This window comes from Oryzias latipes, chromosome 8, assembly GCF_053564925.1.
Source record: "Oryzias latipes strain Hd-rR chromosome 8, Olatipes_Hd-rR_3.1".
NCBI lineage: Eukaryota > Metazoa > Chordata > Actinopteri > Beloniformes > Adrianichthyidae > Oryzias > Oryzias latipes.
Window position 1 is genome coordinate 7806202 of NC_136244.1, and position 11879 is coordinate 7818080.

Here is an 11879-nt window from a genome sequence, read left to right on the forward strand (position 1 = left end):
TAATATTTGGCTCAGAAATCGGTATAAACAATTTTCTAATGGTTTAAAATGGTTATAATAGAACAATTAGGCATGTTTGACCTTGTTTTTCCCTTATATGGTTTGAAAATAAGATCCACCACAAATCAAGACAGAGATCTTCTCTTTCTTGGGTTGTACTGCCTCCCCTCAGATACGTCATTGCTGGCAATGTACAGAATATCAAATAGAAAACATAACAACAAAAAATAAGAGAAAAACTTTTTGAGGGTTTGTGGTCACCATTTCCATGATTCAGTGTGTGTGCATGGCTGAAATAGTTATTTTTTCAGTGAAGTAATGGAACTAAAGTGACATGATAGAAATAGTTTGACATAAGATTAAACGTTAAGGATAAAGAAATGGAAAACAACAACAACTACCTTCTTTTGTTTGGGCTGGTTTTGTCAGTAATTATTCATCAAACAATAGAATCGTCCATGAACACTCCCGCTCCGGCGGCGGCGGCTGACTATCGCGCTGCCTTCATTGCGGCTCGTTTTTTCCATGTGCGCTCACTCGCTCGCGCGCACCACCCGCCCGCCTCCGCTCTTCTCCCCGCGCCTTCTCAGTTTCTCACTCAGACTTTATCACAAGCAACAGGTCGGGGCACAGCTACCATGCGCTGTCCTCTTTCTTCCACAACTTCTGTTCTTTCTTGAGAAATGCAAACAACTTGACTTTTTAACTTTTATTGTTGTTTCGGACAACTTCTTTATTTTTTAAGCGAATCCACAAATTGCTGGAGAAGCTTAGCTACTAACCTACAAAAAAAGTTAGACGTCTCCAGCAACAGACATCGCTGGATCACACTTGGATTTTATTTTGTGCCGCATCTGTCTCAGGTAAGAAAACCCACCAAGACGCACAGGCGTCCCAGGTGCGTTGATTGTGTTTTTAAAGCAGCACAACAGGTTGATAAAAGGTGCGACAGTGGAAAAACTAGACTTCGTCACACTGACACCGCAGGGAGTTAATGTGTCATCACAAACATCAGTGACAAGTGAACGTCGCTTGAAAGGAAATTGTTTGGCAGATTTTTGTTATAATTCTTCTTCTTGCCCATAAATCTGATGCTGTTTTTTCCGGGAACAAAAACTAAAAATGTTGTAGGATCTTCTCTGTTAATTAAATGTCTCCTTAAGGTCAGCTATTCATTCAAACAGGAGTCAATTGGTGGAATGGATAGCTGACCTTGAAAATAACATATTGGTAATTTGACAACAGCCTTGCGCCCTGTTGTCTTGCAAACATGTAGCTTTGCAAGTAGAAATGCATCTCCTGCAAAGCTGCAAATGTGCAAAAGAGTCCTCTCCAGAGGTCCATCTACCTCTCACACACCCTCCAATAGGGCTCCTCCATGCGTGCAGGCACCATCCAGATGCAGAGCACGTGAGAAGTGGTGCTAACCTGGTACCTGGCCGCTGCACATCAGGGTACAAGAGGCTCAAAATGAGGAAACAGCTGTTTGAAAGAAGATCTCAGAACATTCCTTTATGGTTGCAGACTACAGCTCGTTCTGCTCTGCTGTTCTTTCTAGAGATAGAGATACTCTTTACTGATCCCACGTTGGGGAAATTCAATTGCTACAGCAGTTCAGTGCAAAAAAAAAAAAGAAGAGAAGAACAACAGCAATGTGCAAAAGAATGAAGGGTGTTCAAAATACAAAAAAAATACAAACACAAAATGTGCAAAAAAATACAAAAGTAATACTTATGTACACTATTACGACATAAGGTTATGCATAATAATAAAATTAAATAAATAAAGTAAAAGTTCCTTATAACGGTTGCTCAATTTAATAGGGAAAGAAGCTGCCAAGGAGCGTTGATACAACAAAGATGTCCTCATTTTTTTCAGTGGACTGAACTGAATCAGATTGAAATCTCAGTGCAAACGATCGACAGACGAGGTGAAAAATGTGAGATTTTTTTTTCAAGGATGAAAAACATTTTCTTGTTTCTCCAACAGCGACTTTTTTTTTTAATCAGCTTCTGACTAACTGTCATCGCTGAGCTTTTATCTGGGAATTTCAAAATGTTTGGAATTCCTGCCACAGGTGCAGAGGACACAATGGGGTCCAGTGAGAGGGATGTGCAGGGACACAGAAACACATGCATGAATTCATTCACACATCAATGCGTAAATACTCTGCTGGTGCAAATGGATGGAGTTTATGGTGAAATATTGCACATTTTCCTACAACTGAAAAATCTGTGGATAAACTTTCATTGGTTTTATTTATAGTCACCACAAAATGTCTCCAATTTTCAGAGTAAATCAACTGAAACGCATTTATGCCCTTTGAAAAAAAAGTTTTATAGTTTTGCTCTGAAGTTTTAGAACATGTTTTTCATTGATCACAAAATGTGTTTTTCTATAAACTATCTGTAAAAGTAGAAGTTTCATTCATCACAATCTTTAGTAAAAAATCTCCATAGAAGAGCATTAATGCCATATTTGTAAAAAAAAAAAAACATTTTTTTTTTCTGCTGGGAATTATTAGAATTTTGGCCTGTAATTATTGTCTCACCAGGAAAATTGGCAAAAAAAAAAAAAAAAAGATTTTGAATCTTGTATGTAAAAACACAAAAAGCATAAACAGGCTTTTGCTATAAACATTTGTAGTTGTACAGTGAATTATTCTTAAAAAAAGGCGTGGAATGTTTCCACCAACTTCAAAAGTTTTTGTCGTTTTTATATGTTAAAATCTAATTTAATGTTTTAATATTATATATATATCTATTAGGTATATTGCTGCATTGGTAAAAAGTAAATTATATTTTGGTCTTTTTTTGCAATAATTGTGTCCCTAATTTTATGTTGAAATCTTTTTTTCATCTTATTTCTTCCATGACGGACTGATGTGTTTTCGTCACGTTAAATGTTTTAGCTGCAACGTTTGTAACATAGACTTTCATTTCAATATCAAAGTAAAAATTTGAAAAGGGAATTAGCAAAGATTTTATTTTAAAAATAGATTAATATTCTTTATTGTTGTTGTTGTTGTTTTTAATACTTTTGCAACCATATAAAGTTTTCTAATCTGAGCTAAAAATAACCTTTATCTTCTAATCAGAGATGATCCTGTTTTTCCTTCACTCTGTTCCTTAGTCTCCTTAAGCAAAAGCTGAAGAAATTACTTCCATTATTTAACAACACATTAAAGATTGTACAAAAGAACATAAAGCTGAGATATATTGCAGTAAAATCCAGTTTAATGCCTGAAACGGGGTTTTCAAATGTCAAATGCCTTCCTCTAATTTCTTCATCTTTGAGCAAAAATCTTTTCTAAGCTCCGGAAATTTAGTTTTTTTTTGGCATTGGAATATTTGAGTGAGAAAAGGAAAATCTGAATAAAGTAAATGCAGGTTCTGTTTGAAGGGAACTTTCTTCCGTTTTTGGATCCACACTGACCATCGTGTCCTAATTAACTAGTTTTTGAGGAAACTGAGCCAGAAGAAGGAAAAGTAGAAAACAAGAGAGACAAACTATTATTTCCTTGGAAAACTTCACTTCCTTTCACTAAACTTTCTTTGGTAAAATGTTTCTAAAACATAGATGGAGATGTTTTAGTGATAGCAGGCAAAGTAACAATCTGGTCATGTAGAATTAGATTTAAAAATCTTAGAAATCTAATGAATGTTATTAAATTATGTCATGCTTGTGAAACATTGAAAATAAAGAGGTTGTATTGGATTTTGAGGGTCTAGATGTAAAACAAGTGTGTCTGGAGGAGAAGATGAGGAAATGAGGTTGTAAAAAGAAAAAAGATGACTATAATTAGACAGTGATGAGGAAGCCTGATATCACAGCCATTGGTGTCAATTCACACAAAACCAAACCTTTATCTCCTGCTTCTGAGAAACTGTTGCTCTGCTAAGTGCTTTACAGTAACATATCAGCTCCAAACAGGTTTAAAGCAGTGTGGACTCGACGAACTATCAAAACTGTTGTTCCAGTCGCGAGCGGTTCGCAGTGAGATGAGGCATTGGTGCTGTAGGTTGTGTGTCAGTAAGACGGCAAAATCTTCAACGTTTTTGATAGAAGTGAAGCCTCAGCAGCAGAAGCTTTGGCCAGAACTGGAGGTGAGAAGATACCAGTTATAAATCACTGAACACCTGAAATGCCATCATTAATACTTTGGTATGGAGGGCAAACATTTTGTTAATTTGTAACAGTTATTTTGAAATCCTATATTTCAGCTGCAGTTTCTTAAATCCAAAGGGAAAAAAAAACATGTGTTTGAGTTTTAAAGCTGAAGCCGAAAGAATCTAATGACAAAACTCTTGACATAACTAAACATCTCACTTTCTGTTATTTACCTTTCTTTTGAGCTGTTTAGGCATTTAAAGTGAGTTTGTTTATCAGAAATAATTTTTTTTTAAACCAAATATCCCTTTCTGTTCAAAATGTTTTAATATTTCAATATAAAATATATATAAATATGTATTTGTGTGTATAAATAAACAGAAACATGAACAGTTTATAATTTTTTTTGACTGTATAGGAGAATTTGACTGAGTGAGTGTGACGTCATCCATAGAAAATGGCTGACTTCCTGCTCCAGCTAAATTAAGTCAATATTGGAGCCAGAAGACGTCAGTAATCAGTGATCGGTCCGAGTCGGTCTTAGTCAATGTTGCTATGACTCTCGCTAAAGTGAGCTTCTTGGAAGTCCTGACAAAATGGAGAATCGGTTAATCAAACATTTCAAATGTTTGACGTGAGACCACCTACTTTTATTGAGGCCATGTTATAACTTGAAGAACGTGAGTGTCCGCCCTGCAACTGGAAGGTCGTGGGTTCAAACCCCGGCCGAGTCCTACCAAAGACTTTAAAAATGAAACCCAATGCCTCCCTGCTTGACACTCAGCAGTAAGGGGTTGGATTGGGGGGGTTAAGCCACCAAATGGTTCCAGAGCGCGGCTGTGTCTGCAGCTCACCGCTCCCCCAGGGGAGGGGTTAAATGCGTAGAACAAATGTCGCACACCTAGGTGTGTGACAGATAGTGGTACTTTAACGTGCACTTTGAAAAAAAAAAAAGTGGGATTTACAAAAATATGTCAAAAAAGGTATCAGCACAAGAATGGTTCTTCTAACAAATGGAGTGACTGAATTACAGCTGTTTATTTCTCAATGGAAGTTTATGGGATTTTGGCTCCTGGTTGCCAGCAGGTACTTCCTGTTTGAAACGTGAAGGGGAGGGGCCACTCAGTCCAGTTCTCTTATACCGTCAATGGTGTAGTGCCTTGTTGGACTAAAGCCTCCAAGCTTCAAATGTTCTATCACAAAGTTAGAAATTACCATTAATCAAGCCTTTTGATGCATTTATTTAAATTATTATATTAATTTAGCATAACCTGAAAGCAAAAACACAAGTGAGATTTGTTTTTCATTGCTGGAAGTACATCAAGGGGTTAAATCTTGACATCTTTATTAAACTTTATCCACCCATCATTTGTAAACTGATGGGTCTGTTTTATTTGTTTTTTTACTGTCTTAGTAATTCCTCTATGCTTTGCAGTCCTTCCTATAGCAGACATGCTGGCAATAATGCTAACTAACATGTTATTAACATGTGTATTATCATTTCAAGATACATTACTAAAGATTTTAGGAGGGAAAGTTTCAATCATTAAAGCCCAGTTTGGGAGTATTGTTGTATCTTTACACATCTTTGTGTGTGCTTTACTGGTCATTGTTGCTTTTTTACAAACTTCACTCTACAGAGTTTTGGGTTTTGATTTGTGATCTTTTACTCTTCGTCCTTTCTGGACCTTTCTTTTGGCAATCACTGCATGCAGTAAAACATCCAACTAATAAAACGAAATTAGCTTTAATTCAAAATAAATCATTAAAACACTCTTGAAAAGAGTGTTTATGATTGAAAATCATATTACCGTACACCAAACTGATCTATGTGTTGAATTATTACTGGAACTTTTAATGAAACTAATGGGTTTTGTGTGAAAGAGAATTATGCACATTTTTGTGGGTTGGTTTGTTTTTCTTTTGTTAAATAAAACATAACATATGAGCATTGGAGCCAAATTTGTGCTGTAAATATAAAAAATTGAACAATCCAAGAACCTTAAAACAAGCAAAATGCTAAAACATAGAATGATGGTAAAACTTCAGGTTTAGTTTGAAACACTGATGCATATACACACACATACACACACGCACACATACACACACACACACACACACACACAGGGAATATTTTCTCTAAAAATGACCGTTGTAACCACAGCACTACAAACAAATATGGCCGACTGACAGTGCTAAATGAGAATAGAGGAAGAGAGCCATCACACACACATCTGTTTCAGAAAGGAGGAAGCAAAGATGAATTTTCTCGGCAATAGACTCCAAAATAAGAGAACATAGCGGAGGAAATGTGTGTGCGTGTGGTTGCACTAGGGGGTCTGTGAGTGATAAGTGTGTTGTCTGGGTGTTCAAATTAGCATGCAGTGTTCTTCTGCATGTGCACTTGTGCATAGAGCCTTGAGTCGGTCTGAATGTTTTGTGGTTTCGCTGTCTGCTGTGACTTTGTGCACCCTGCACCTTAACAGCTCACAGTGATAAGTTGGGGGGGGGGGCAGCGTGTTACTGATTTTCCTCCCTGACTGCAAATCAGGTGTTGATGTTGGCTTATGAAAATACGAGGTGGAGTGTTTTCACATCCACAGCGCAGTTGAGCTTGCACTTTCACACTGCAAGCTCACATGAGCAGTGACATCAGACACGCATTTGCCTAACTGTTGGCTGCAGGTAACAAAGCACAGTTGTAAATGAACACTCACTAACTGTACAGCATGCAAATGCTGCAGATGCACAGAGACTGTGTACATACGTTTGTTTGTGTGTGAGAATGAAATGCTGCAGAAAGAAACTCAGGTGAAGATTGGAGTAAATCAGAGGAGTAAGGCGGAGAAGACAGGAGACTACTGCACGGCAACAGTATACACAGCTGCATTAAGGCTTTGAAAAGGTTAAATGTCCAAAAATACTTTCTCTAGGTCATTGCATTTCATTCCCAAACCTTCAAAAGGGGTAGGAGGAGTGGGTGTGTGCTGTTTTTCAAAAGATCAGTCAACGGCTTATCCTGTGTGAAAGTAATTTGTAACTGTGAAATCATTCATAACTGGAGTCATAAACAAGCTACATGTTTGTGTCGTTTGAGTGATGCCTTAAAAGCTCCCTCTGATGAAAATTGTGTTTTTGGTGTTTTTAACATGTTCTTGTGGCATTTTTCTCAGATCGGAGGACATTTATAAAGAAAATGAATTTGTGCTTCTGACTATTTCTTTTATTCAAATGGTTGTGAATTGGGAGTAGACACAAATGCTGTTGTAAAAAGAGGATATTTGTGACAAAGGAAATATGTCACAAGCTCCCTGCTCCGCTCTATTCTGATGCATCCATTTGTACTCAAATAGATCCACGTACATCTCCATTTCCCTCGTCCGAGCTGACATCTGGATCAAATCTGTTCAATTGGATATCGCCAATATTGCTCGCCATTGTTGTTGCTTTGCTGATATTATGTTGGGGTGTGAGCTGGCAGGAGAACGTGTAAACTGATAGCTCAATTTTGGGAAATGAGAAGGGAGGGTGGGGACCATGCCAATTCTCCAATTGCCCCGCCCACACCTGAGAGATGGATTTCTAATAAGATCCTACCGCTCTGCAGAAACTATATCGAAGAAAAACGTCACAGGCTTTTGATTTTGGCTAGAAAACAGCATTATAATAATCAAAAGACCACTTGGAATGTTTTCAAAATAAATCAAAAGACGATTGGAGTGAGACTTTAAACGTGACAATAAAGTTGCAGAGATCTGATTCAAACTAATAAAATATGCTAAGCAGGACAATCAGGCCACCAGTTCACCTAAAGGGAACATTTGAAGTACATTTATTTCGAAAAGTGAGTTATTTCCACAGCTGCAACAGTGTGTGAAACAGACTCGAGATTTATCATTCATGTCATTGCCACACTAGTAAAATGCGACAGGACATGTTTGCTGAGACGCAACTTCTTTGCTAGAATGAATACTACTCAGCCACGCCTGGTATGTTCAGGCCTTCACTACTGTGTCACTGAAATTTTGAATCTTTAAAATAAAAAAACTAGCTACAAATAATTTCCAATCCCCGTTTTGAGGCTTTAGTAGAAAATCTGTTATTCAGAAGTTGAGACGTGAGAAGAATTTGACATTCCTATGCTCTGAACATCTAAGCATGTTTGGCAAAGTTCAGCTTCTGGAAATGGTGTGACATTCATGCCACACAAGTAAGTGGGAGAAAGTTGGAACTGTCATAGCCTGATGACAACTACACCTTGGTAAAAATAAACAAGTTGAAAGTTGTAAAGCCTGAATAGAAATATCATTCTACTTAAATACAGGTGCAGCACGCTGTACAATGACAGTTCAAGGTCAAGAAAAAGAGATGTGAGGGTGCCACTTCTTTGTACTCACCTTTCATTTGACTTTGTTATAAGCTGTTTCACCCAAATCTCTCATGAGACTCATGCTTACCCAGCTGCATTGTGGGTTTTATCATAAAGTTCAGGGATTATGTTTTACAGCTGGAACTTTTAGAGAGGAATAAACATTTGTTCAAGCTTTAACCAAATGAGTTTATGTGAATTTCTGAGTGCCACTGTGACCGATTTTCTTTTCATTTGGGCTGCTGTGTCTAATGAGTAGCAAATATTGTACTCGTAAAAAAAAAGATCTTCCTAAAATAACCAAATATGGTAAAAAAGGAAAGACAAATTTAGAGTACCGTTGTGATTGAAGACATCTACGAAGACCTTACTCTTTACAGATGACAAAATTGCAGGTTTACTGTAAAAATGATAAAGAAGAAAATGACAGATTATGATGGTGGATGAGCACATGTGGTCTTTGCTTATTGCTCTTCCCTGTAGACATTCAAGTCCCTCTCTGATCATCTCTTGATCTATTTTGAATGTGTTCCCAGTGGTCTTTTAATTATGATTATGGCATTTTTAGACAAAATCAAAAACCTGTTGTTTTCTTGGACATAGATCCTCCAGAGCAGCAGTAGTTCATTAGAAATTTGCCTCTGAGTTTTGGACAGGACCATTGGCACGGAGAAAGCCTGCTTCACATCCCGTCATCCATCTGTTTAGGCGCTCTCCAGCTAGCTTACAGCTCCTCAGGAACACAACCTAACATTTCTGGTGCAACAAAAATGGCGAGCAATATTGGAGCTATTCTGCCGGCTCAGGATAGCTCAGCTCAGATGATGTATTGACGATGCACATGGATCTATTTGAGTACAAATGGATGAAATGCAGCGGAGCAGGGAGCTGTTGGCCTTCTTACTGTAGCTTTTATGTCCCAGCTATAGGCTTTTAACAACAACGTTTTGTCGTCTGCCCCTGATTCATAATGATTTGAATGAAGAAATCATCAGAAATGCAACTTAAGTATATTTTCTTCATATACTTAGCAGTTTTGGGGCCCCAGGCGAACAATAACATGGGGTCCTTTGCAGCAGTTGTTTTCATAATCTTTTTTAAAATCCTTACCTATGGTGTAAAATGTCAAACAATTTCCTTACTGGTCCACTTTAAAATAAAGTCAACATCAAAAATCCCAATTTTTTTTTATTATATACATTGTTTTTACTTTGAAAAATATTAAATTTATAAAATGCACCAATTTTATGAATCCCTCACTTCCTAGTAGGAAGAAAGGACGATTTTCTGTCTTTTCTTTAATTTTTCAGGTTTTACTAAAGAAGCAAAGGAAACAAACTACTTGAATAAAGGACTAAAAAACTGATTGGCAAAAAAAAAGAAATATTTACGCTAGTTACCATTTTCTTCCCCTCCCTTCGCCTTTCCTCTCCTTTTTTTTCCACTTTTCTCATTATTGACTTTTTTTTAAACCTTCTTTTATTTTTTTTAAATTCTGTTCTTGTTCCTTCTATTTTATCTCCAGCACTCTTAAAAATTTTGGCAACACAGTCTTTGTTTTCTCTTTGCCTTTTCCTCTTTTTAAAGCTGCTCAGATCACTCTGCTTCATTTGACCACTTTAAAAAAAAGTCTTTTGAATCATTATTTAATCTCTGGAAGTGTTGCCAGATAGTCGTGGTTTTCTAGCCCAAACATCATCCGAAAACCACCAGACCCAACAAAAAAAGATAAGATAAAAAACATAAATTAAAAAAAGCAAATGTCCTTGTGGAATGTAATAAAGAGAGATTTGATTTTCAAAAACCTGTTCTTGTGAAAATGACATTTTCCAAGTATTAAGAAAACACTAATAACTAAATCAAACATGACCTGAGATGAAACAAAAAAGTATTTGTTGTTTTTCTAACACCAACAGTAAAAATCCTCCAAAAAACATTAATATGGATTCATAAAACAAATGACCTATTGTTTTAAATTAATATCACAAAAAGCACTGATGTTTTCAGGCCTCATTTTGTCTTTTCAGCGCAGCTTCAAGTCAGATCCCAGCATTAAATAAACGAAATACATGATCTATCAAACAGAAAGGGAAGACATGGAATAAAGATGTCTAGAATGTAAAAACAATTAAAAAATCATGACATTATTAGCATATGCTGCGTATACTAAAGGGACAATCAAACTGACATCACTCGGGATAACATAATCCCTCGTGTGGCAGAGCCAGTGTTGCCAGCCCGATTTGAGTGGAAAACGGCCCAATCTGGCAACACTGGGCAGAGCTTGCAGTCTCTTGCTGAAAATACACGGGGAGACGCAAAATACAGCGATTTTGAGGATAAAAATGATTAGAACTTTACGTCAAAAAATTCATTAATGGAACAGGTTAGTGGACACATTTCTTTTATTATCAGTAGGCTTTACACCTCTTGATGGCAGGTGAGGATGACAGGTGAGTTGAGACTTACTGTTTTAATCAGGAACTAAAAGCTCCCGAACCAAATCCCAATCTCAATTATGTCCATCCACCTGAGAAAAGTCTTACCCGCAAAGGCAGAATAAAAACCACCCTGTTGAGCTGGAAACAGCCCAGTCTTACTGGGCATCTTACACCCTGCAGTTATGTTCTGGATTGTTTCAGGCGCCTCTTTGCACAGCCTACACCTTGGGTCTTGTCTGGTGTGGTAGATCTGAGCCTCTATCGCTCTGGTGCTCAGGGCTTGTTCCCGAGCTGCCAGGATAAGTGCTTCCTGTCCTGTAGGCCAGACATGTTTGTGTTACAAAACATAAACTGTATCCACTGCTACATATATTCTTTAAGAACAAAAAACAATCGCAGTCCTTCAAAGCACCAAGAAAACTCTAACATCCCAATTAGTCTAAGAAACCGTGTTTTCACTCCTTTCAAACAGCAAAGGTGACACACCAAACAAAGTCATGATTACGATTAAATAATCAAATTCATAATTGTGAACAATAAAAAGGTAATCTTAGGCACATTATCAGGTCAGGGTTCCATTAAAGAAGAGGTATTGCCACAGTGTTAAAAAGAGAAACCACACAAATTACCTCCTCTATTTTCAGAGAGACTGAGATGGAGAATGGGACGTCTGATGATGTGGATGCAATGTGGGATAAAGTGGAGTGCAAACGCTACGAAATCTGTCGCACCATCTCCCCAGCAAAGCTGACCCCCTACCTCCGCCAGTGTAAAGTCCTGGACGAGCAGGATGAGGATGAGATCCTCAACTCCCTGCTTCTGGTCTCCAAAGCAAATCGCACAAGTAAGTAAAAAACTTGGTTTGAAACTATCATACATGGGGCGCAAAGGTAGAGTTGTCGACTTCTGATCGGAAGATTGCAGATGCAATTGCCGCCCCTCCCACCCAAGTGTCAAAT

At 37.5% G+C, this 11879-nt stretch overlaps 1 protein-coding gene across 1 annotated transcript in view; it reads left to right on the plus strand.

Moving 5' to 3' along the window:
• The first annotated feature begins 596 nt into the window (after positions 1–596).
• card11 (caspase recruitment domain family, member 11) overlaps positions 597–11879 on the plus strand; it is a 29554-nt gene continuing 18271 nt past the window's right edge. The window contains exons 1-2 of the mRNA XM_011478466.4: positions 597–863; positions 11565–11764. Coding sequence (XP_011476768.1) covers positions 11575–11764 — 190 coding nt within the window. The 5' untranslated portion in view covers positions 597–863; positions 11565–11574. The remainder of the gene's footprint in view (positions 864–11564; positions 11765–11879) is intronic.